The sequence below is a fragment of the Pygoscelis adeliae genome, unplaced genomic scaffold (genome assembly GCF_000699105.1).
Source record: "Pygoscelis adeliae isolate BGI_AS28 unplaced genomic scaffold, ASM69910v1 Scaffold181, whole genome shotgun sequence".
Taxonomy (NCBI): Eukaryota; Metazoa; Chordata; class Aves; order Sphenisciformes; family Spheniscidae; genus Pygoscelis; species Pygoscelis adeliae.
In genome coordinates, this window is record NW_008824360.1 from 4,049,426 (window position 1) to 4,076,505 (window position 27,080).

General features: G+C 42.3%; 1 protein-coding gene across 1 annotated transcript in view; it reads left to right on the top strand.

Moving 5' to 3' along the window:
- ROR1 (receptor tyrosine kinase-like orphan receptor 1) overlaps positions 1 to 27,080 on the top strand; it is a 59,360-nt gene that overhangs the window by 25,960 nt on the left and 6,320 nt on the right. The window contains exons 4-7 of the mRNA XM_009319825.1: positions 19,412 to 19,539; positions 20,738 to 21,055; positions 21,944 to 22,189; positions 26,520 to 26,731. Coding sequence (XP_009318100.1) covers positions 19,412 to 19,539; positions 20,738 to 21,055; positions 21,944 to 22,189; positions 26,520 to 26,731 — 904 coding nt within the window. The remainder of the gene's footprint in view (positions 1 to 19,411; positions 19,540 to 20,737; positions 21,056 to 21,943; positions 22,190 to 26,519; positions 26,732 to 27,080) is intronic.

Here is a 27,080-nt window from a genome sequence, read left to right on the forward strand (position 1 = left end):
CCGGCCATCCAGCCAGTTTTTTACCCAGCGCAGAGTACACCCGTCCAAGCCATGAGCAGCCAGTTTCTCCAGGAGAATGCTGTGGGAAACAGTGTCAAAGGCTTTACTACAGACTAGGTAGGCAACATCCACAGCCTTTCCCTCATCCGCTAAGTGGGTCACCTTGTCATAGAAGGAGATCAGGTTAGTCAAGCAGAACCTGCCTTTCATAAGCCCATGCTGACTGGGCCTGATCACCTGGTTGTCCTGTATGTGCCGTGTGATGGCACTCAAGATGATCTGCTCCATAACCTTCCCCAGCACCGAGGTCAGACTGACAGGCCTGTAGCTCCCCAGATTGTCCTTTCAGCCCTTCTTGCAGATGGGCATCACATTTGCTGACTTCCAGTCAACTGGGACCTCTCCGGTTAGCCAGGACTGCTGATAAATGATTGAAAGCGGCTTGCTTCCTACTTGCTTAGGAATTGCTCAACTTTCAGCATTTTGGAAATACTGGATCAGGTCTTGTGCCTTTTTATATTTAGCTGCTTTTTAGCATGTTAGTTTAGCCTTGCTGCATTAGTCCTGTTGCACTGAGCTTGTTAGACCATATTTGATAAAGGCTGAGGATAACACTGAAAGGTGAATTTACGCTGCCTTTATAAACTAGGCTCAGATACCTTATTGTCATTTTTTAACACTGTGGATCTAGGAACATTTCAAATCCCACACAGGAACCTGAGGGGCTGACACATGAAGTGCGGGCAGAGGATAGATTTTCCTTTCTCTAATTGGTGATCTCAATTGTCAGTGATTATACAAACACTTAAAGAAATCCTGTAATTATATAATTTGACCCTGAGTTACAGACTGTTTGCGTATTTTCCTGATTTGTTTAAGAAGGAGCAAAGTGAGGATCATTTTGAAGTTTCTTCTGTTTGGCAACAGAAAGGAAAAAAAAATCAAGAAAGGCTGAAAAGTTGCATTACTTACCCTGATCATCTCCTGCAGCCTTCAGGGTATTGTGTTTATGGAGATATTCTTTAACTGTTGCAAAAAAAAAAAAAAGATGATTACGCACAGTTGGCAATCTGTGTCTGACTAATAATAAACTGAATCTTGTGAGTTAAACCAAATAGCCAGACCCGCCAAGTATTGTTCCTATTAATGCTATATATTCTTAATGTCACACAGAGGCCTTTGTCCCACTGAACTCCCTGGCAGATGTTGTCTGGGTAGGAGTTCAATCCACCCCAGGACAGAGAACCCGTGCTACTAAGCTCTACATTAAGGCTGCAGCTAAGACTGGTTGGAAAAAAGTATTGGATATGATTAAAAATACTGAGCCTTCAGTGTTTGGTTTTATTCCATGTTGAAATGCAGCTGAGACCATTAGGCATTTTTCTCAGAAAATAAATGTTGCAAAGCCCCTAGCCCAGCATATACTCACTTGAGAGGAGAAGGACGCTGGCTTTGCTTTAGAGCAGAGGTGTAACCTGGTTTTCCCATATTTCATGTGGTCATTCCAGATAACAGCTATTTTGAAGCCAACTCAAAAATTCCTTCTGGAGCTGCTAAAAGATTGCAGCAGCAACTTTGTCCAAACCACTGTGTTTTTGTGGAACATTCCACTTTTCAGAAGATTATGTTTTCTCTCTAAGACAATTTTCATCAAAAAAATTCTCATTTAGCTCTAATCATACGAGCAATTTAAATGACTTACAAGGATTTCTTTGAGCCCAAAGGCTGTGAGGCAAGATCTGACAATATTACAATTAATTTCACCCTTCCTGGTCCGGGTCAGGTTACAGTACTGGCTAAACAGAGCCTGTCTTTGTGCGCCTTTATTTTGGAAAGGACTTGCCCTGAATGTATGTCTTGTCCTCAAAGATGGTATATAAAAAATTATGTTTTAGAGTGTCTCTGATTCGCATGGGATTAGACCTGATTTGTGTTACGCTCAGACAACACGGTATCTTAAAGTTTCTGGCAGAGATTATTGGTCTGTTCTTTTATTCGTGTATATTTACAACACAGTACCTTCGTCAATGGCTCTTCGTCTAAGAGTTGCTAAAATAGAGATGAATACTGTTGTTTTGGGGAGGAGGGGCGTATTTTACAATGTAGCCCAAGTGCCAGAGCCTCTTCCCTCCCAGTCCCAGGCTTTTGGAGCTTTCTGTTATAGTTTGGGAGTTTGCTGGTCTATCCTGAGCAGTTAAAAAAAACACAACAAAAAGCTAGAAGACTGAAAACCAGCCTCCTTGATTTCCCTCCCCACCAGCCTGCTGTGGGATGACAGTCAGCATAAGACTTTGGTGTTGCAGGGGAATACATTACTTGAGTTTCTCTCATCTGGCTGTTGCCTCGTTAGCACTATTGCCCAATGTGTACAGGTGTTATTTTTGGGGAGATGGGTGTAAAGGTCTTTAGATGTAGGAGGAAAGAAGGGAAATAATCGTACAACCTGTGTCATGTACTTACGGTATAAAATGATTTCTAGCTGTCATGGAATGAGCTAAATGCAACTAATTCAGAAAACTGACAAATGAAATTGTGAATCAGTCATCTCTATTATGATTATCTGAAAGAGAAAATTGAACTTCTGTCACATGGAGCAAGCGTGTTTATAAGTCTTGTATGGTCTTGTTTTACTTAAAAACCTGCAACTTCTGGTTGTTGAATGTCCTTACAGCACTTTCCTGGGCTTCTGGCAATTTGCACAGCCATGGGAGTTGGTCAGGTGTAAGAGGTGAAATAAAGAAATAGTCAAACATTTCAGAAACCAATTAATGTCTGAGGTCATCTCCAAGGTACAGTGAGATTCCCTTATGCCGTAAGGCCTTTAATTATAAGGGAAATCCTATTTAAAGGCCTATAATGTTTCTGTGGTTGTAATAAAATATCCTGCATAACCAGGTAGTAAAATCTGAGTGGGCAAATCTCAGTCTCTTTCTCATTTTGCTCTTCTTTTACTTTAGTGCCCAGCTGTTGTTGATATTCCTTAAACAAATCTTTCTCTGCTATTTTCAGTTTGCATTGATAGGGAACCAAGAAAAGGAGGAGCAATGAGGGATCTGTCGGAGGTTCATCACATTGTAATAGCATGCAATGGCTCAACTCTGGGCACAACTTCAAGCAGGTTTTTGTTTTATCTACTAGCTGCCAGCCCTGCTACCAGCAGGCTGAAAAGTGAATTAAGATGAAGCATTTGAAACATTAGAGTAGTGAAAGTTCCGTTTGCTTGTGGTAGGAATTATTCAAGTGAACAAAAAATAGTAATAATAATAATTACAGTATTGCAAACAAAGTGTGGGTACTGGAAGGTGGAGAGGCAGTGTATATGGCCTCTGTGCGATAGATTTGTTTCCTGTCCTAGCCTCTCTTTCACCCACATGAAAAGTTGTCTCTGTCCATACGTAGCCTCCTTCTTCCTGCCCCCGTTCCCATGGGCACTTTATGCTTCTCCTTCCCCTTCAGATGGATGGATTCAGCACCGAGCCTTTGCTTTTTCCCCTAATGAGACATCCCAGGACTGGGACCTGGAGCTGTGTGCTGGACCGCTGCTTGTCCCTCGAAATCACTGCCCCAGCCAGGAGCTGGGCAGCTGCAAAATTTCCTTTCTTAATCACCCCCCATGTATCTTTAGATCGTGTGATTTCATTCAGTGATTATGGGGTGTTTCTTCTTCCACCTTGAATAGTGTCCTACCTCCCTTGGGCTGGCCGGGTGTGCCTGCTGGCAGCAAGCTCCTCTGCTCCCTCCTGGGGGATGATGAATACAGGCATGCTTCAGGCATTCCCACACTCAAATGAGTCTCTTTTGTGAAGACCACCTGAAAATCAGCAATTTAAAAGGGCCACCCAATGCCATTGGCAGCCACACTGTAAGCAACCAGCATCAGGAGTGTTGTGAGCAAGAGCCCTGTGATGAAGGGGCTGTGAAAGCCCACATGAAGCTGGAGGGAACAATCCTCACCCTGAACTAACAGTGTGGCTCCTTGTTGCAAGGATGTGTCAATCACGCAGAGCTCAACTTAAGAGTTTACCCTGGGCTTCCGCAGTCTTTAGGAGAACCAGTGGTTTCAGTCTTGGGGCAAGTGTTTATTCAGTCTAGTAAAAACATTAAAAATGGGAATAAATCTGTATTGACCCAAGCTGCTTTCACTACTGCAATACGGTGTAAAACCTTCAGAATGAGTTTTCCTATAAAGATAACATCGTCGTGCAGCCCGTCTGTATGTAGTTGCCTACTCAGTCGCACTTTGTGTTACTTCATCACAAAATCATTAAGTGCGAGGAAGAAGATTATAAGGTGTTACATTATTTATCCTGATAATTAAAAACATGCATGACGCTCTTTGGTTGTTCAAAGCAATAACCGTGGGCAACTTCAAATACTGTAAAAGGAGTTAATCATCGATTTCAGAATGTGTCAAGTTTATTGATCTTGTTAACAGGAAAATATGTGTGGGTACCTCGGTGGGGAAGGAAAGCAGTTATCGTCTGACCTGTTATTAGTTGGATGCTATTATTGATACCTGAGCCAACAAAGATCCGTGTTAAGCAAAAATTAATCGCAAATGTTACCCTGCCATAGTTTTCCAGGCAAATTTCTCATGTCAGTAAATTTACTTTAAATAAATAAATTTTCTCTCAGTCCTGATTTTGCTCAAGATGAATGGGCACATTCTTTTGCCACAGTTCTGCCCAGCAATTAGCACCAAGAACACTTAGCAAGCTGATCCCCTTTCAAGGTTCACAGCTAGTTTAGAGATTTGGAGGTTTTAGAGGTGAGGAGAGACCATTGCAGTCCTCCATCTAACCATGCTGGGACAGCACAGGCTGTAGTACTTCTCTCAGGTATGTTATGTTCCAAATCCAGTGGTTTTGAATTAACTAGGGCACATCCTTGGGAAAAAAAAACCAAAGAAGTGTCATGTTGATTTTATCTGTCTTTAACTTCTGAACATGCTTGTGCTGTGTCAAGTCAAATGCCTTTGTAAGATTCTAAATATACAAACATTGTTATCTTTACAACCCAACTCTTGACTTCGCCAAAGCATGTCTGAGAGGTCTCTTTTCTGTAAGCTCCTGGGAATTGCCACCAGCTCTGTTACCGCCTCAAATCCTGTGTTGTTTGGGCTTCATTTCAGCCATTCCACTGTTTTGTCTTGGATGGTGTAAGGCCGGCAGACGTGGAGTCACTTGGGTCTTTCCACAATGTGTGTGAGTACCAGCAATGCAAGGGCTGCCAGGCAGTCGGTTAAGTCAACAGCCGTGAAGAGATCATGGAGACATTGTCTTTTATAATTCTTGGATGCAAGGTATCTCGACCTGCCTATGCTTAAAAGATCTGGTTTTAGTAGTGCTATCTAATGCCTTCTTTAGTTACTTTTGGAATAGAAACTATTTTGCTTTATTTATATGATAAATAAATAAATAAATGCATTTACTCTGCGTTATTGTTGACAGTTCCACCATATCCATCTTGTGAGAAACAAATACGAATTATAGCCGAATCTCTTAATCTTGGACTTAAAAGCATAGTAAAAGCCTCTTCTGTACTGTTTGCAGCTATGCTAGTTTCAGAAATCTCCTTGTCTGACTTTTGCTTCTCATGGTAATTTTTTAGCATTTATTCAAAATTTGGTGGTGTCAGTTTTTCCTCCTCAACGGATGCAAATTAGCCCAGGCACAAGTAGCAGATGAGGATTTGATCTTCCGTGAGTGTACTGTCTTTTGCAGATTTGAAAGGAGCAAAAGATAACGAGAGAAAATATTATTCTAGCAATGATAAATGTGAAAGAATGATCTGGAGAATGTTTGCTTTGTGATGTTGAGCTGTGTTTGGGGCAATAGTTGGCATCAGGAGCTGTGACTGTTTCAGAGTCTGAAATGGGGATAAACACAGAGGAACTCCATGGGTTTCTCTGGAGCTGCTCCATATTTTTCCTCAGTGTGAATAACATGGGAATGTTACTCCATCTTTGGCATATAAGGCGTTTTTGTGACAAAATGGGCAATCGTGGTCTTGCCAAAATAAAGTTCCTTGGCTGCATAAAAGGAACAATGGTATATAAATACCAGTGTTTCCTTTGATTTTCATCTCTCACACATTGTGCGTAAATCGCTTTGCTGCAAGGATGGTATGTGTGCATGGCTTTTTACATGATGTTTGGCTTAACCCTCATTTAATTTTTTATGCATTTGTAAAATACATGTTTTGTATTACCAGACTGCGATAAGAGTTAGTATTGATATGAACCAGCATTTCACCTACTCAAAGATGAAAACCAGCTTTTAGATTTGATAAAGTACAACTGCAAAAGTATGCCAGGACAGACTTTATTAAAACAAGGTTCTAGAAACAGTTGTATTATCTTAAATAATATTTTTCCAGTGAGGGAACGCATTAATATAATACACAACATGCATATAGTTTTATCAATACCAATTAATTTCAGAATTACAGCTAAAATTTTGGTGTCGTGCAGCTCAGCCCATCGCGCCATGCGGAGGCAGGTAGGAAGTCTGGCAGACACAGCTGCGCTTTCTTACTGAGAAATGGTACAGCCAGATGTTATGAGTACCTTGAACATCGTTTGCATAAAAGTACACAAGTAATCACATGTAAAATGTCTTAGAAATTTGTGATCCATTCACAGTGGCAAGTTAGCATAATTACTTCTGATGCAAAATTTGATCGAATTACTATTCTCAATTGCTGACACACTGGAATAATAAAATAAAACAGTTGGGGGGGGGGTGTTGGTAAATACCAATAAATTGCATATCCTGCAAACTTGGACAAGTCCAGAAAAATATGTAATTTTTCCTTCTTCTGCCACTTGAATCATAAAAAACATGGTGCTGGTTATGGAGGGAGGAAAGTGGTTTTTTCACCTTGAATACCAATTATTGGCTGTAAATGAGCTGCAAAGTGGCATTAGCTTACATGTTTTCTACAAACACCTTACTGCAAACAAGCTGGGCTTTTCTTTGAGTTGCTCAGACAAACACTTTAAGCTTGTAGTGTTTCGAACTGGTTGGCCTTGCAAAATTAGATGTTTCCATCTTTATTTACCACAACAAGAAATAAAAAAATTGGAGGTCAGAATGTACTTAATAATTCTTTTAATGCTACTGCCAGAAAGTAGGCAGTAAGGTGTGTTGCAATGTGTTCACTGTTTTGGGGTAGCAGGAGGAAAAGGCAGTGACTGCCTTTCTTTCTAAGAACAAAAGTTTTAGAAGGATTTTGGCCCATTTCTGAGTACAAAGCTGCCATTTTTACACAGTTCTTCCTTCACATCAGGTTTTTCAGAATTTAGGGCTAGGCGTCATTCTCAAGGCTAACCGAAATATGAATCTTTTGGTCCCGAGCCTGGTTACTGAAGTGTGGTTGCTTCACACTGGTCTGTGCAGCCTACTTAGAGAGGCAAAATGCTTTTAAAGAAAACAAACAAGTTCTCCGTGCCTTATCCAATTACCATTAGGGAATGGATGGACAGATCTTAATTTTCACTGAAGCATATTTTCACTCATGTTTGTTGTCTTAAGAATGAGTTTCTTATCTCAAAAACAATCTTTTTCACAAGACATTCTCGGTTTAATATAACGCATGATACCCTTTAAAGCAGACTGGCTATTCCCAGCTGAGGAGCCTCTATTTATGTGTGTCTGTCAGGAGCAGAATTTATGATAGACCTGCAAGTTATGTGAACTTTAAATGTTTTCACAGTTGTTAAACTTGACCAACCATTTCAATAAGACTAACTGCTTAAAACGGTTTTGGACTTACCAGCTACCCCAGCCAAAGTATGAGTATTATGCTCATAAACCCAGCAACCCCCAGACTGCTCGTCAGCAGAGAAAAACGCTGTATTCCTACCTTGACATGATTCCTAGGAAGGCCGTTTAGAAAAATAAGTTTTCTGCTAGATTTTTTAAAGGAGTCTGGAATTTCAGATCATCTTTTTCCGTGTAGTTGCTCTCCATCCGCTGGCCGTCCTTTGTAGTGCCTGGCCTCTCCCCCATCCCATCAAAGGGAACCACAGATATGCATTTCAAGGCAAGAGTTACCACGTTGAGAGGAACAAGGCTACACACCTGTAAAATTAGTTATCTGCAAGTAATTACTGGCATCTGAATTAGTAGTGGGGCATCTAACAGCGATACATAATGCTGAGCAGGTACAGGACTCATGCGTTGGGGTACCGGTGTGCTGAAGTCCATACCCATGCCCCCGTGTTCAGACAGCCCTTGTGCACACTGTGTGCTCCAGCATCTCTTTGGGTAGAGCTCAGCAATTTGGCTCAGCAGCTTCGGCAGGATCTATGAAAACTTTTGTTAAATAAAAGGAGAAGTAATATAGCTAATTTTTGCAGTGAGTTTGAGCTTGTGGTGGTTACTGTTATTTTTGTAGCAATTGTGGACTATAGTAGTTATGGATGGGTGCAAATTTTTGGTCAAATAATAGTTTAAACAAGCTAACATTATACGTATTATTTTTAATTAACTTCTGCTGAGGCATGTGTTTCAATTTTAATTCAAGTGTCAGATTTGTGAAGTCTGTTTTTCATCATGCTTAAGGTTAAAATATTAGGTCACCAGAAGAAAGACCTATTTGAGTCACGTAAGACAAATTAAATGTTAGAAGGAAGGAGAGGGGAGGGAGGAACAGAAATAAAGCTGTGACTTCAGAAAATAAGGTAAAGCAGGAAACAGGTTGTGAGAGATAAAATGGGCTGCAGAAGTTCTAAAACTCATTTTGTAGTGCTCAATATTGACTCTTGCTGCTTACAAGTTTTTTTATTGGTTAGGAATAGTTCAAAGCTGTATTTGCAGTGTCCTGAGGCCCAGAAAGAAGCGGGATATTGCCTTCTATAAGAAGTCCCTCCTGGGCAAAGAACAATCTGCAATAGTTTTATCAGGGAATAAACCAGGTCTTTAAGACACGTTGCTGGAGAATGGGAAGTTTGGGTGTCCTTCCATAGGAGAGAAATTAAAAGAATGCATAGGATGGAAAAATAGCTTGAAAAAGATACTTTCCCATGTTATTGAAATAGTCTATGTGTGAATTCCCCCAAAAAATTGTCTTTTGCTTTAGACTAAATGTTTTCGGTTTTGATGTTCTCATAATTTATTTCCTATGTATTCCAGAAAACTTGACTATCCTGTTGCAAAGGTAGGTGTGTATCATACAGGAGCAAGCAAAACCTCTTTTGCTGAACACTTGAGCAGTTTCAGTCCTCAGAAATGAATAAGCAGTTGTGAGAGAGACAGGAATCATTAGCAATGCTAACTGAAAAATTTTAAATGTTAATTTTTCCTTAAAAAAGGACATCTGACAAAAGCAATTGAATGTAAGGCAAACAGAAAGGTGTTACTTAAAACCTTGTTATTATTCTCACCCTCTTCTAATCACAGGGGTTCAAAGTACCCTTGTCCCTGCTGTTTTCTCAAACCAATGCTCCTCGGAGGACACAGCTCCTTATGCATTAAAGCCTGGTTATGCCACGCTTTTGGTGTAAAGAGACCTTCTCGTGGTATCAGTTGCATGAACACTCGCTCTGAGGCCCCATTATGCCTGTAAGGAGGCAGTAAAGTATTTGGGAATAAAGCTCTTAATGTCCAGATCAAGCTATTTGAAAGGTGACTCAACCTTGACTGCATTTCTTTTATATTTAAAGTTTTTTTTTTTAATATATCACAGAGGTGCACTTTTCTGTATATTATGAGGGGTATAAATCAAATTTGTGGGGGAGATGCACAATGTAATCTGCATCTTATTGCTCAATGAAATCTGAACAACCTCCATAACTTCGTGTCTCTAAATAATGAATGAATTCCTTAGTATTGGGGATTTTTATCTGACTAGAGACTGAATACAATCTAGAGTATGTCCTTCGTGATATGACCTATCTGTAGTCCTATGTATATCCTCCTGGCAGACCCTGAGAGGCAGAAGGGTGTGTTGTTCTCCCATTCCTATGTGGAAAAGTGCCAGCCTCATGCAGCACCAAGCAAACCTGTAGTAACTCTCCCATATGGCAATGCTATAGATGGAGAACAGTCTCCGGGGAACATCAGCTTCCCGGTCAAATAGGTCACTTAAATACTTTCCGTGCATATGAAAGCAATGAGATGTTTGATTAAGGAGGTCCATCGGATCTGGTGGCTTGATATCACTTGTACAAATAGAGCTGCACCAAGCTGTGATGGTTGGGCATGGGTGGCTGATGGAGATGCGGCAGTCAGGCTGTAGTACACTTTGAGGCCGCTCACAAAACGTGCGTTCAAAAAGGTCCCAGTTATTAGGGATTTGGACAAAAATCTGAGGGATGGGGCTGAGGCACTTAGAGGAAGTCTTTTCCCTTTGCCTGCCAGTCGTATTTTGTGTCCAGCTTCCCGGCGCAGTGCCTGAGGGTTGCTCTCTCACCATGTAGGAGATGGATGTGGACGTGATATGGTTGGGTCCTGTCTGTCCGCTCCTGAGGGCCGTCAGACCAATGGCCTGAGCCCCTGTGGGGCAGAGGGGAAGTCTGGTATCACTCAGGGCAGAGCGGCTGCAGCCGATTTATGGGGTGAAGCTGATGATCGTTTCATCAAAAACTCCTTATCTAAAGGTTAATGCCTGATGAGAGGCTGATAAGGAACGTGTGTGTGAGATCATTGCAGCTCCGTGAGGGAATCCAGGAGGAGGGAGTGTGTTTTTCTGTGCAGTACAAAGGTTTGATAGGAGAGGCAACGTTTAGCACTTGTAATCTTATCCTGCTTGACTGCTCTTCAAAAACATTTTACATTTTTTTTCCTCTGCATCTAGAAACTTGGACAAACCAACCTTCCAAACGTAACCTTAAAATAGCTTTGTCAAACAAAACATAAGTGCAAGAAGTTTCCTGCCATTTCCATAACTACGAGCATATGATTTGCAGTTCATCTTGAATAATGATGTAAGAAATCTGCCAGGAAAGATCCAAATGCTGTTACCAGGGTTGTTTCCTAACCAGCTGCAGCTGCTGAGCAAGCACGTGGCCGCCTTGCACCCTTGAGAGGAGAAAAAGAGTGAATCTCAGAGGCCAGCGTCCCAGCTAATTTATTTATTTTTGGTCAATATTTAGATGAAATTCACGGCCACCATTATTGAGCTTTTCTAGGCAGCTTTTGCCTCCCCCAAATGAGTCATTTTGATAGAGACACTGTAAAACTTTCTTATGATGACAAAGAAAAACACGCAGTAATTGCTTGGTGCATCCTTGCCAAGGGATTAATTGCGTGAGAGATGTATTTTATTAAGCTTCCAAAACTGTGGATGCTGCCATGCTGCCCAGATGAGGTTAGTAGAAAACACATGTCAGCTCTCACCAGTGATGTTTATGTCTCTGCACAACCCTGCCTCCTTTCAGCACTGAAATCCTCTAATGAGAAGTGACTGGGGGAGGGGAGTACAACGATATGCAACCCTGAGAAATGCACAGACCAATATGTTTGGGTAATTGTAAGATTTTTGGGGGGGTCAGGGAATTTTGTCTGTCCCAGTTTTAGTGGAGAATGGCCATAATGTGGCCTCAGCGCTGGCCTGTGCCGCTTGGTGCCATCCCATGTGCTAAGCCATGCAAAACAGCATCCCAAACTCACATTAATTTTGGATGCTTTATCTGGCTCTGGATCGGAGGCATCATGTTAAACCAGCCATCGGTCTGGAATGTGAGATAACAACTAAGTAAAGTAGTTACTTAGGCAGATCATATTTGCTTATTGATTTTCTTTTTAATTATTATTTTTAGGAACCAGGCGTATCAGTGGTGCTATGGGACTCTGTAAATTTAATGATGCCAAAGGACAGTATTATTAATTTTTTGTTTTATGCCTATGCTTTTCTAGTGAACCATTTAAACCCTAGCTGCCCTGCGACTTTAAAGGGGTGTCAAAGCAGCAATAGCCTATATTACACAGAACTTTTCCTTAAATTACAGAGTGACATGCAAGTCTGGGCAGTTCTCTTCTTTTTGCAAAGTAAAATGCAGCCCTCACATTTCTGAAATATTGTTATGAAACAGAGCCAATATGTTCCCATTTTCAAAGTGAGACACAAGCAACTGGGTTTTGCTCTTTGGAAAGTATGACAGAATATTATTCATCTGTTTGCTTTAAGGGATATCTGCCAAGTAAAAACTCTTCATTTTATTCTGTGTGAAGCTGGAACATGAGTACAGAAAAAAATACAATTTATTTAACAATGTACAAATAATTTATACAGCATTAATGCATGTACAGAGAGTGTATGGGATATATGTAATAATAAAAATAATTTATTGATACACTTTTTAATTAACTGTGAAGTTTTCTAGACCATGTTCCTTCCCTCTGTGCTGTCACCTATGAGCATTCATTATGAACTCAAGTCCCCTAATGCAACACCCTCCATAACCCCAGTTTTAGGCTGCATTTGTAAGTGCCTGATTCAAGCGTTAAGCAAGACCCTTTCAGTGCAGCTCTTGAGAGGGCACAAGAGTCTCCTCAGATGCCGTGCGGATCCCCGGCTGTGCCGGGAGACTTGCCCATGCTGAGGTGACGGGAGCTGAGCCGTCCACTTGCACTTCTGTTGTCCCACTGCAGCAAGCAGCAGTTTTTCCTTGGAAGAGAAGGATATAAAGCACTTGGTTGTCTGAACTAGGCAACGTTGGCTGCATTTTCCTATTAGTACTCTGCTGTTGAATAGAAATTATTTAGATAAACAGCTCTGACTAGTTTAGTGCTATGGTAGAACTTTTTTTTTTTAAGCAAGACAAAATACCTTTCACCTTGTAAGTGAAAAAAATGTCTGGACAGTCTTCACACAGAGCCAAAGCTACTCCATCTCTACTTGGTAGATCTTGGAGATAATACACCATTTATTTGCTTTTGCTTTTCAAATTGGTTAATCTTCATAAATCAGTCTGGCTTTGCATGCACGCCTTGATCCCATGCTGGCTTTACATGGCCACCTTCCAGTGTCACTGAACATTATGATGTCCTTTCCCCTGCTGCTTTTATTAAACCCTCACTGCCTCTATGTACACTCCCCTATTTACATTGCTGTCAGTTAGAGATTTGCTTACCAAAATAATGGTAATCCAATGATCCCATCTAACCAACTAACTAACACTTACTAAGTGTAAGTGTGTATCCTAGCAGGCTGGTGTTGGAACAGGCATCAGGAGGGAGAGCAATGCTCCTACCTCTTGTCTTAGAACACTCACAGCATTTGGGACTTTGTCCTGCCTTGTCCTACGTCTCTCCTTTGCCCATTTTTGCTCAAGAATCAAAATTAGTCCTGTATTTATGATTCTTTCTTGTTGGGTACTCATGCAAATCCTTCTTAAAGCAAAAGAAAAAAAAAGAAAAAAGAAAGAAAGAAATCCATGGGGTGTGGTAGAAATGACCACACAATTACACCATCTTTGGAATATGTATTTTTAATACATTGGATATTGTAAAAATAAATACAACATGATCTCACAAGGTTCAGTTTTTCTGTTAATTTATTAAATACTCCTAAGTGAACTCATGTTAAAGCCTGGCTACAAAGCTTTTGCTAAACTAAGTTCCTGGACCTGTTGTTGACATTTGCTGGGAACGTTGTTTAGATTCATACAATTTCTGGTAATTTAGAAAAAGACTGGCAAAGAAAAGTCAGGATGTTGGGAAGTGGACTTTGACGGAGAATCTTGCAGAAATGATTTGTATTTAGAAACCAGACTGCAGAGATGCATTTGAATGAGGTGGATACCATGCAGCCCTTCCAGGTTTAGTGCGAGCCAATAAGAAACAAATTGCAAACTGATTGTTACTGCTTTTCCGCTGCTGCAAGCTACTTTGCCTGGTTTGCATGGGGATGCCTAAAAAGCTGCTGCTGTTTCAAGTCAGAGGCAATTAGAAATTCTCCCCAGTTTCAGGCTGCAACAGAAAGGTGCTGCGCTGGGAGGCAAATCAACCTTTTGATTCACTGGAGCTGTCATGCTGCAAACAGATGAGATAAAGAGATCTCTCCTGATACGGCCCATGTAACTACCTCCTCTGGGATCCCAGTGCAAAGTCAGAGATTTTGGTCCTCCCTTCCTTTCCTTTCACATTTTTACACATTACTGTGTCTCCCATAAGAAACAACCCTCTGGGAGCTTCTATTAACGAATCACTGTCTCAGGAGTGCCTGCTGCGCTCAGTCCTGCTGCCTGTTGCTGATCCTGCATTAGCCTGGAAAAGGGCCAAGGAGTTTGTGGCATGCAGGAAGTGGCAGACATCAGTAATGGGGTAACCTTTACGGAGAGCAGCACCTCCATCACACGGCATGAAGCACCCCTGTGTTTTGACACCGCAGCGATGCAGCAGTGCCGCAGCAGTGCCAGACCCAGCGATGGGTCAAACCGCTCTACCTTTTCTGAATGTGCTTTTTCATTCACCATAAGACCTTTGCACATGGAGCTGTAAGCACTCTTTTGCTTTCATGTTTACCTCTTCAATATGCTAACGTCAGATGGGGTGAAAGAGAACATCCCAGACAGAGGAGAAGGATCTCGCTGTGAAGTTAGGTAACACCGAGAAAGCCATTGGGAGGGTCTGAGTGAGAAGCAAAGAGAAGGAGGAGAAACATGAACTTGCACCCGCCATTCTTTGTTTAGGGTTGGTTTATTATTTTGTTACAATTTCAGTATGTGAAAAGCTGCTGGTGACCCAGGGTTGACAGAGGTAAATATTACTAGCACAAAACAAAATAAAATTAGAGGGGGAAATGAACCCAAGCGGTGACAGTGAATTCTTCGTCAGTTGTTTGCAAATTTTTTTGTGTGCTGTGACTTGGTCTCTCTTTCTGGCTCCACCTAGGTGACCCTTGTCGAGACCTTTGTCATCTTAAACTATATGTGAAGGACAGGATCCTTTTACTCATACAGGCACTTAACTCATATTGAGATGTACCCAGAGAGACATGAAGTACCTTATTACGATGCTGAACTTTCTATGCAGCCTCTGTAATCCGTAGAAAGAAAGATGCTGATCAAGTTGGGCTGCATGAAGACCCAGCGCATCCCTTGTTGATGCAGGCTCTAGGTTAGGTCAGATTACATTAGTGAATTGGTGTGGACACCCTTCAAAGCTCTTACTCAGTCTTCTGTAAACTTTGTGCAATCAGATACTTAAAGACATCTGAGTATAGAGTAAATTTAATCCATGGTACTATTATTACATGAAGCCAGAAGTATTGTCGCAGAGGGAACTGCAGCAGGATCTAAAAGCAATGGACAAGCTCCAAGATAAATATCAATGCTAGAAATATTTAAAGACCCAAACAGAAGACAAAGTGGAAACCAAATCTGAAAAGAAATAATCTTAAAATGCTACAGTGCTGTATCATCTGTCTGTCATTAAAATCCAGCGTTTTCCTTTTTCTTGTGTAGCCTTCACTGAATGGTCGCCAGGGCTTTGCAGGGTGCAGACAGCGAAAGAAGTGGGAGTTGGGGGGGGCAGTACCCAGGCCCTGAAACCTGTGCTGCGACTAGTGCTGAAGTTGCTCCTGCAAGCTGACATCCGCAGTTTTCACCTGCTGACTGCTTGCCTCTCTAGTTCAGCATAGAATTTGCATGTGATTAAGTCCATCCCCAATCAGCAATGCCTAGGGCTTAGTTTGACTTCCATTTCATTAGGACTTGAGCTTGTCTGTAAATTTTAACACATTAATTGCTTAATCAGGCCTAATTTACCTCCTGTTTGAGCCAAAGGGACCCATCCTTTCTCTCTGGGTAGAATCGGATCAGGACCATGAAGCAGGTACACATTTGAGCAGTGATACTGTGATTTGCTTACAAAAAGCATGTGAGGTATGCAAAACGTGAACTGTGTAAAAGGAATCGGTGATCTCAGCCTTGATCCCAGGAAACTGATAGCTGCGTTTTAAAGCCAGCCGCTGAAGCGGCTGCCAGTTGGCAGCAGGAGGTGGGGAATGTGTTTAAGCCGTGTAGGAGCTCTGCGTGCTATTGTGGGCTCCATGTCAGGCTACGGCTCTGGTTTTGGATGAAACGTCTGGCGAGCAGAGGGTTCAGCCTTGGCAGCAATCTGTTCAGCGGGAAATGATCTTAGATGGAGAGCTGGCGGCTGCCCCCCAAAAATGCTGTATTGTGGGGAGCGATGGCTCAGGGAGTGTCTATCTGGCAGAGCTGCATCTGCATTGGCAGCAGTGTTGTCTCCATGGCTACCCTGGATTTCGCTGGGTACAGCTTGTACATGGTTGCCTGTCAAGCACCAAAGAGATGCCCAGGGAGGCCCTAGTTACTAGGTGTAAACATTTCCATCCTGAGCCATCTCATAGAAAAGAGCTGCAGGAGTGAGGGAGGGGAAGAGACATCATGAAGAGATGCAGAGGCAAGAGGGGATTTCATGTGACGCTGAACGGCTGATGAAGGATGACACAGAAACAGAGCCAGGGAGTGAGATGTGGCCACTTGTTCATTGATGAGCATGTGCCAGTAACCACAATGACGTGTTACCAGCCTATGAGCGGGAATCCTATTGTGGGAGCTGCTATTTTGAGCTCCTGATAGCTGTCAGGAGCAATAGATGAACCTCACAGCCCAGTACTTCCCTTCTTTATCACCATGCCCTGGCGGAGCATCTCTGGGAGTGGAGACTAGGGGACCGTGTCCTCCTGTGTCTCACGGGTACTTCTGTCATACTCTGATGCTCCTCTTCCTTTTGCTTGATTTATCCTTCTGCCCCATTATGGAGCTACTTTCCAAAACAATTCAAAGTAGTGCCTGCTCCATTTGACCTACTAATCTTATGTTTTTTACCTCTGTGAATTCAAGGCTGGCATGCAGCCCCAGGGGCAGAGGTGGTGGGATCCAGGCTCTCCTCTTTACTCTCATCTTCACCTTCTCAGATTATCTCCAAAATCCTGCTCCTCGGGGCATTTCCATCCAGGTAAACTGGTGTCCCTGCTCCACTCGCAATCCTTGCTGCATACAGCTATTGCAGTTAAATCTTCTTTAGTTCAAAGGTGATCGTCAGAGTGAGGTGAGTTTGCTTTGTTGATATGTTAATCACATTCCTTCTGGTTTTGTCTTCTCTATCTAGTTGTGTGCTTAAATTGCAATGCTTGATCGCCTTCAAGAGCAGTTGCTGTTAGGTATAGTCCCTGAGTTAAATTCCATAATAAATTATAATAAATAATAAATTAATAATAAATGATATCCTATTGGGGGATTTATTGTTTAGAAGATGGAGAATTGACCTCCAGAGCCTGCAGTAGCTATAGTGGTTTTTCAGCTCAGGTTTCAGCTGTTTTGTCTTCTCTTCAAGAACAAACAGAGCAAAAATACTTTCGCCAGAGCTGACTCCACGCAGAAACACATGGATGTGGTTGTGTGTCTCTGTGTACATCTCAGAGTATCTGTGTTGGCTGGGTACTATCCATTATCTGTGGCGTTGCAGCCTACCATCGCTCTAGTTAATGAAGAGTTTAATTGGCAGTTTAAAGGTTGTGCTTTTGCAATCCAATTTTCAATGTACTTGGGAACAGCTTGGGACCATCATCCCCCTTCCCGTTGATTTCTCAATTGAAGTGAGATGTCTGTGGAAGGAGGTTTCCATCTCTACCATTCCTCTTTCCCACCCCCCTGTCTTCACAGTCATAAATTACTGCAGTTAATTCATGGTGTCTAGCTTCTCTCTGTGAACTGGAAAACAATGCTGCATGAATCCTGGGACGGTGCTCTGGAGCTGGTAGCTGAGGAGTGCTGGGAGATGTTTGGGGTGTCCTGGAAGGCGATCCTAGCACTTCTTCCCGCTAATCCCATTAGCTCACCCTGGCCGCTGTGACAGGGCGCTGGGGAGCCCGCCAGCACGCTGGCCGCTTGCTCTAAGCCATGCACACAATGAAAGGGTGACTTCAAAGAGGCTAAATGTAATTTGCATTTCCAAGCACTCACAGCCAAGATCTTCAGGAGGGGATGAAAATGTCTTTTGTTAAACTTAATGGCAGAGTTGATTAAAAAAGCTCTGATTTTTCTCTATTAATGGCATAGTCTGATTCCACTGTTAGGCTTTCGGCATCTGGGGGCGGATGAATTCTGCAAAAAAAAAAAGCACACAAAGAAAGTAACCTGTTGCCTACCCAGCTGTGATAATACTTGGGGATATTCCAATATCATTTTTTCTAATTTGAGAGCCATATAGTACCTGTCTTGGGTGGGTACCAGCATGAATAACAAAGAAATTATTAGCAAATTTTCATTAGGCATCTCCCTTTGCTGGGGCCTCAGCAGAGCCGAGGTGTCTGTCTTTCCAGAAAACGGGTCCCAAATATCTCCAACTGGATTCTCAAAGCAAAAAAGTAAAAGGGCTGATTCATGCAGTTGGGTGCATGTTTCAGTGATCACGTATGCAAACCCCTCCTCAAAACATCCATAAAACTATCTGTTGTGTGCCAGCACTTAGCTGTTGATTATCTGTTCAAAATAAGCAGTGACTGGTCTGGTCTTCCGAGGTTTAGTAATTTCCTTTCTTTGCTTTGTTTGAAGAATATTGGCAAATAATTTCACATCTGGATTTATGTATTAAATGTCTCCTATATTGCATAAAACAAAGCACCTAATGAAAGAAATCTGTCTATTTAACTCCTGTCTTAGCTTTGGTTCTGTTTTAGCAATAACTGTTGCCACACTCACAGAAGATTGAAGAAACATTTCCTATTTCAAGGGTATCAGTGCTGGGAGTGGTTTGATTTTCTATATACACTTTAAATTCTGTCTCTGCTAGCGTGACTCTTCCTGCTATGTTTATCAACATGAAGTACAAATTTGGTTCAAAAATAGAAAACAGCATGTTAGCTGCTTTAAATAAACATAAATCTTTTTTTCAGGCAGTTTAAGTTTTCTCTTCTAATCAAGGCTGGGTATATTCCTGCATATAGCCTTCCCCCACATGCAAAAAGCATTCATTTCATACAACATTAATGCATATTCTTTCTAACCCGAAATTACCTGTTTTTACCAGGCAGCTGAAGTTTTTTTAAAAAACAAATGTTCAAGATCTTGTTGAATATAAGGATATAATCCTTATATTCACTTTGGGATCATTTGTGAGATACTGAAAACTACCTGCAGCCCTGTGGGAATCCTTTAAGGTTAAAATCATCCAGGGCACAAAGCCCATGCCATACCCCCTGCACTACCTAAAGACCATATAATCCCTTATCACAGGCTCTTAATGGAGGGGAAGGCAGCATGTGGGCTCCTGCGCTGGGTGAGCATCACCCAGAACGAATCGCAGAGTGCAAGACAAACACAGTAAGCCCTTCGCATCGTCCTCTAATAATACAAGTGCCAGCTCCCTGTAGTGACATTTTGTTGCAAAGTCGCATGTGAAATGTTTCACCCTTTTGTGTTTATGATTGATTTCAGTGACGAGTATGAAGAGGATGGTTTTTGCCAGCCCTACAGGGGGATTGCTTGTGCACGATTTATTGGAAATCGAACCATTTATATGGAGTCTTTGCATATGCAAGGTGAAATAGAAAATCAGATTACAGGTGGGTAAAAAATGCACTTGCTTCTTCCCCACGAAGCTGTATTTTCCCCAAAAGTTGCTAGAGTTTTATAAACTTCAATACTATTTTTATTTGCTCTTTATCGTCTCTTGCTGTGAGCTTCCCACCACAAAGCTCACCCGGGACTCCTGCATTGTGCAGTGTCAGTGGAGGGAGTCATCTGAAGAGTGACAATCGGAGCAGCCTTCATGACTCTGCCCATCCAGCTCCCCCAAAAGAAACTAAAAAATGATTTTCCAAGGAGAAGGGGCTGTGTATTTACAGCTTCTGGGAGTCTCGTAGCCAGGCTACCTTGTGCTGCTGTTACCCAAGCAGATTTTAAAAGTGAAGGGAGACCAGACTTAGTTGATTTTTACATGGTTGAGATCATTTAGGTGCTGGAAGAGGCTGCATAAATAATACAGCAGGTAGTGTTTTTCCTTTAGATTTAGTAAAGAACTGGTTTTCATTATTTTTGTGGGAGATGCTGTGCTGATGGGGGTGCTGAATTCAAACTGAGGCCTCATAGATATCATGATACTTCTCTATTTTTTTATATAAATTAACCTTGGCCAGGTCCTAGCCACGGTAATCATCTTCTCTATATTCAGATTTTCTCTTGCTGTCAGAATATTCCAAATTTCTCTTCCCCCTAGAGTGTTCTTCCTTTGTCTCCAAACACTCTCAGCATTGCGAAAAAGGCTTTTGCATTGCTCACAGGAAAGGCCAATGGTTTCTATACAGCCAACAGTTCATAATATTACACCATTTTGTTTGAAAAGGCATTTGGGATAATATGAAAGCTGTCATTTTCCACGAAGGTACTGGTACTGTCATCCTGCAGCCTGCACGAACTTTGGTTTTCACCTGTTGGGCAAAAGACATCCAAATATTATATGACTTTGCAAACCGTTATAAATTATCTGGGGGAAAAAAAAAAGTATAATTAGGTTTGGGGTTTTGGTAACATGCTTAACATTAATCCCGTGTTGAAAACCAGATGTATTTTTTCTGTCAGCAAAATCAGCATCGTTAATAACTTTTAATGTAATTAGTGCTCTGTATTTCTGGAAGGCCCGTTCATCACCTGAACATCTGAAAATAATAGTTGCAGTGGAAAGTGAGGGTTATACTGGGAAGGCAAGAGCACAGGAATAAAATTCCCACCGGGTTAAGTAAAATCCTTTTGTATATCTTACAGCTGCCTTCACCATGATTGGCACTTCCAGCCATTTGTCGGATAAGTGCTCCCAGTTTGCTATTCCTTCGCTGTGCCATTACGCCTTCCCCTACTGTGATGAGACTTCGTCAGCTCCCAAGCCACGAGACTTGTGCCGCGATGAATGTGAAATTCTGGAAAATGTCCTGTGTCAGACAGAGTATATTTTTGCAAGATCTAATCCCATGATTCTGATGAGATTAAAGCTGCCCAACTGCGAAGATCTTCCCCAGCCAGATAGCCCCGAAGCTGTCAATTGTATCCGGATTGGGATTCCAATGGCAGATCCCATAAATAAAAGTAAGTGAAAACCGTCGGTACTTCTGTGCAAAAAATACTGCTGTGAAAAGGTTGGCTGTAAGGGCTTGCGCATCAGAGTTGGAACTAGTGCTGGGCTTTGAAAGCTCGCAGACGCCATGCTCTCAAATTACCCCGCTCCCGCACTTCTCCCCCAGCTGGTCCAGAGTGGGTAGAAATGCAGAAATATTTTTTCAGTTATTTCTTTAGCTGCCTCTGGGTTCACACTAAATGCTGTTCATTGGCTTCAGGTCCTTTCTAATTAATATGAACTAGGAAACAATGACAGTGTAAGCATTCAAACACTGGGGAACATCAGTATCTTCAGCCTCCCTGTCCTCCTACAGCAGCCCGATGTGCTCCAGTGAGACCACGGGTATAGTATAGGGTGCTTATCAGGAGGAACATTCGTAGGGGCCAGGTCCGTGGCTGTCCCTGCCTAATACAGCCTAATTTTAGGCATCGGCTGAGCTCTCTCTTTGATCAGGCGGGGCTGCAGCCTGTTCACAACCCTTATACATCTGAATAGGCAAATATAAAACGTGGCTCCCACAAATTCTCCACCTTCATATGAAAATAATGGCTGCAATTCAGGTTCCCACTGTAGTTTTTACTTCTTTTGTGTATCTTATATTAAAAACGCTTGGCATAAGCTGTTTTCATTACAGAAGCATAAGCTTTAAATCCTCCCAGGAATGTGAATGCAAAGCAGGCCCTGTGTTACAGCCGCAGCAAATTGGGAGCCCATGCTCTCAAACTGGGTTTAGCGGCCCTGGGCCAGCAGCAGTACGCTGGGGCTGGGGGATGCCGGCAGCTTGCCACCCCCAGGTGCTGTGGCCATCTGCCTTGCTGCCACCAACTATTGCTTTGGATTTTTTTTTTTTTTTTCAGATCACAAATGCTACAACAGCACAGGAGTAGATTACCGGGGGACGGTGAGCGTGACCAGGTCGGGGCGGCAGTGCCAGCCGTGGAACTCGCAGTACCCTCACACCCACACCTTCACCGCCATCAGGTACCCCGAGCTCAACGGGGGCCACTCCTACTGCCGCAACCCAGGGAACCAGAAGGATGCTCCATGGTGCTTCACCTTAGATGAGAACTTTAAGTCTGAGCTTTGTGATGTCCCGGCATGTGGTAATTACTGACCTTTTTTATGTTTCATTTTGGAACAAAAAGGGGAACGGTTTTGTCATGTCCATACAGCCATCCTGCAAAACAGGAGCTCGGGGGAGCTGTGCCCAAAGTGTCTTTTTTGAATCCCTGAAAAAAGAGCTGTAGGAAAGGCTAACTACAGTGTTTGTAGCTAAAGCCACAGCATCCCTACCCCAAGGAGATCTTCGAGCACATACTGCCTGTGCAGCTGGAAAAGTGGTGGCATGAAAATATTTTACTAGGGAATACCTGAGCACTCCCCAGAAGGGGGTGAAGCAGCAGTGCGTTACCAGCCCGAGCGTCCCAGGTTTCCAGGTTGCTGTTATGATCAGTACAACTCCTGAGTCCAAATTAAATCGGATCACAGAAGTTGCACTGTTGACGCTGATCCACAAAGTGGTTATAAAACATTCTCCATTTTGCTTGCTTTATTAAAAGCCATTTTAATAAATGCAAACCTCACTTAACAGAGCTCAGGCCTTGTTTAAAAAACAGAGATGACTTTGCCAAATCCTCTTAGCTGTATTTTAAGTTTGTATTCACAGAACTGCCCTGGCTGCATTTTGGTTTTGCAAAATGAATAGAAATGGAGATTCAGCTCTCATTTTATTCTGCTTTTCTGAGACCCAGTGGAAGACCTGAACAATGGTTCCTAATTGTTTTATCTGCATTTAAAAATAACAATATTGATAGCGTGCCAAGACAAAAATACAGCTATTTGCATGGACAAGCCAGATATGCATCCAGAAATGTTCTGGAAATTCACGGTACAAAGTTTCACACAAAATTTTATGTTGCCTACAAGTTGTCACAGTAACATTTCCTTTCTCCTTGGAAAGGAGATACCTTTTGATCTTACTGTTTGATAGCCAGAACCAAATTAAATTATTTCTGGTTATGGTTATGAACATTCCTGCAGTGAGACATGTTCTGAGCCTGCTCCAAAGTCTTTTTCAATTAATGGAAAGATGGGAATAGATGCCAAAATGGGATCTAAATTATGTTCTTACTGGAAGAGTAGATCAGGGGAAAGGCAGACAGTGTGGGCTATATCATGTGCATCTCAAACCCTCTCTAACATTCATATACACTTTTTAGAGTCCTGTATCTCTTTTGCTATTATTTCAATGCATTTAACTTCTGACATTTTTCTTGTTAATGAGGCACAGTGATAGACGGACTACACAAGAATAGTTCAATCTATATAAACTGTTCCAAAGATCTTCTTCAGCCCTTCAGTACAAAAATCTGGATCTAAGTAGCAATCAACAGGACTCCCCTTAGTGTACTGTCAGTTCTTGGCTTTCCACCCTGGGAGCTGCACAGCTGCAGGCGCAGACGCCTGGGCTGATCCGGGTGAGGAGATGTAGCTCAGCCCCAGGGGGGGTTGGGCAGCTTGGTTTGGGCAAGCTCAGGGGACTCTGCATGTCCACCGCCAGCGATGCTGTTGAGCTTTCTGTACTCCACTGCACTGTTGCTGTACGACCTTTCAGCCATGTGCGTTTTGTGTTTTCTACAACTTCTGGATAATTGGGTAGTTAAGAGTTGATGGGGGGACTGCTTGCCAGGCCCCCTCTAGATGGGCTCTGAGAACCCAGGACTGGCTCAGTCTTTTGTTCTGAAATAGTTGAAAGCAGGATGCTTTTGGATGTGTTGCAAAAGACTCCGATTTGAACGTTTTACTAGATAATAAATGAGATAGGCTGGCTAGCTTGAAGAATTCCTGACAAGGGTTTTAATTACCTCTCACCACTGCCTTAAATGGTACTCACTGTACAGCTGGGTTATATGACATTATTTTTCTAAATACAGACAAATAGAGCTATATCAGGTGAGTAGTAATTTAATTGTTAAATGCTAATCTGCATATTAAAACCAAAATACCATGTGGGACTTGCATTCTGCTGGGTTTGCACTGGCTGAAAGAGCCATGTCAGGCACATTTTAATAAGTATTGTGCATTCTGCCTCACCAGGACATGCCTAGATGGGAAATGGATTTAATTACGGTGGCTCCCAAGAAACCTATTAACGTAATGAGGCTTCATGGCAGGGGCTGCTACTTAATAAGAATAATAATTCCCTTTGACTGGAATAGCTCAGGTGATGAACTAGTACCCAGGTCTCCATTTGCCTCGTGCTGATGCTTTCTTTTTCTTTCTTCAACTGTATCTTTCAGTTGTCTCACAAGCTGCAATAGATTCATTTTATAACAGTTTGTCAACCTGAATATAGGAAGATGTGAAACATGGAGCAGTTCGAGCCTGAGACAAACATAAGAAGGTTTTGAAGGAGGGGGAAGGCACTGATTGTGTGTCCATGCTAGAGGGCAGCAACTCATGAAAGAAACCCGCAGTGGGTCCACACTGTAGAGCTGGATGTTCACTGAAGACAGGGCGAGAGCACACACTGCCCTTTTGCTGGGCACAGGGAAACTGTAACAGGGATGGTGCTTTAGTCCTCTCTTGTTTCCCAAAGGCCGTAGAAATATTTGGACTACCTCTCCTCTCAATTAAAAAACAGATGGCACAGCTTAGTCTAAAAAGAATGGTCAAAAAGGAGCGTGGGGGGAGCAGAAGAACAGCGTGAGCCTGTAAGAGGAGAGGGGTTATGCAAAGTGACATCCAGAACCATTTGAACTTTGCTTCTGTCACAATTTGAGTCAAACCCAAGCTTCAGATCAAGTTCATGTTTAATTAAGTGCATAAAAGATATCTGTGTGGGCTGCTAAGCACTTCTACAAATCCAGCCTGGAAAACTCAGACAAACAAACTGAAATGACCCTGTAGGAATAATAAAACATTCCCCATTCTGCCAGAATCCACTAAGCCTGATGCTGCTGCAAAACATTCACCATCTCCCTCAGAAACAACCAGGCAATGGCCACCAGTTCTGCAGCTCAAGATGATCCTCAAAGTTCTCGGGGTGCCCTACAGTTAGTGTGTTAATCCATGTGTAATTATACCCTAAACTTTATGAATGCTCCTGGGAAATACCAGAGCAAAGCAGGCTTCAGCGTCCCCATGCTCGGAGCAGTCCATCTGGAAGGTATGTCCTTGTCAACGCAAGTGGGTGCTGCGTGACCACGAGGACATGAGCTCCTTCCCCAAGCCTCTGTCTCCTCTCCCACTGCACCTTTCCTTTAAGCAACACGCCCTGTGAAACCAGAGCCAGCTGGAGGGAGGTGAGTGTCTGATATCCCAGCTATGCCTTGCTGGGCAGTGGTAGAAGAGGGTTTCATGTTTCTAAAATTAATCACTCGCTCCCTAGCTGTGAAGGGAGCTGTGTGCAGAGGGAGCAAATATTGCAGCTAGCGTTCGTACTGTGTTAAATAAACCAGCTTCCCAACCTCTTCTGGATCCTTCTTTTTTATCCATGCTCTAGCTTTCCTTTCAACCATCATTGCTGTGTCCTTTGTGTCAGCATTTGCCACCCTGCACAGATGACACACTATTAGTATATAGTTGGTAGAGGGGTGGGTTTTCCCATTAGCCCTTTAATCCTATTAAGATCAAGTCCTCAATATGTAAGATTTTTTTTTAAGATTATGCTACAGCTTTTGTCTGTGTTCAGACTCTTTGAACCCCTTTCCTGACTTCCTGGGATAAAAAACAGGACTGTTCTCTCTATTTCTTGCCATTTCCATGCATTTCCTCCCATTTCCCAGGTGTTCTCAATTTCTTCTGCTCTAGAGTCCCCAATCATCCTGCTCCTGCACCTAAAACTAAGTAGAAAATAAGTTTTCAGTTGCACATGTTGTTTGTTCCAGTGCCCTGGGTGGCCACACAAATGCTTTGGCCAATGCTAGGAGATGCTGAGAACAGGAGGCTGGAAATAAATAGGGGGGTAAAGCTATCCTTTTTAACAGCTCCCCACATTTTTGTTGGATTAAGGAAACTATGGCACCAAAACCTAATATACATATTAGAATAAGGAGTCCATAATCCCACCAGAGCCTTTCTTGCGTAAGCTATTTTAGAAATTAACTTTTCTGTGGACCTGTATTAGACCATTACTTCCTTTCACTCTGAGCAATAGCCACCTCACAGTATTCAGCTATTTCATGACCATAAGTAGGTTTGAACTGACATGCTGCAGGGAAGTTATTCCTGGCCATTCTGTGTTCTTATAGAAATGTTACTCAACAAAATTAATTGCTCTGTTAATATTAAGGAAATAAAACAGCATTCAATGTGGATTGCAGTAGTATTACCTGGATGTTTTATTCTTCTTAACTCTTCCAGTTGACCCAGGGATGTATTTGACTCTGTGGGATACTTCATTCATTGTTTTGGGTTTTTTTTCTGAACCAGATTATAAGGATTCCAAGGAAAAGAATAAAATGGAAATCCTGTATATCCTGGTGCCAAGTGTTACTATTCCCCTGGCCATAGCCTTACTCTTCTTCTTCATCTGCATCTGTCGCAACAATCAGAAGTCATCCTCTCCTCCCGTTCAAAGACAGCCTAAACACGTAAGAGGACAAAATGTGGAGATGTCAATGCTCAACGCCTATAAACCAAAGGTAATCCCTTATTTCTGCTTTGTCATTTGCTGTCTGTAAAGGCGGGGAGTGAAATGCTTTGATCAACTCAGCACTGAAATATTAAGCTGATTTCCAACTTGCAGTTTCTGTTCGTGCCTGTAGCTGTAATTTTTGTAAGGACTTTTCTCATCAGCAGCGTAGCAAGTGTGCTGAACCTGTGGATGTAATTCGTATGTGTCCATGTATCTGGATAAATAGAAGATGGAGTTTTTTTGTAATAAAGCAAGCAACCCATTACTGAAGCATCTCTGAATTGCCTGATTTAAGTTAGAAAGTAGCGCAGATAAAGATGTGATTCAGCATTTTCTCAAGATAGTTTTTTCATGGG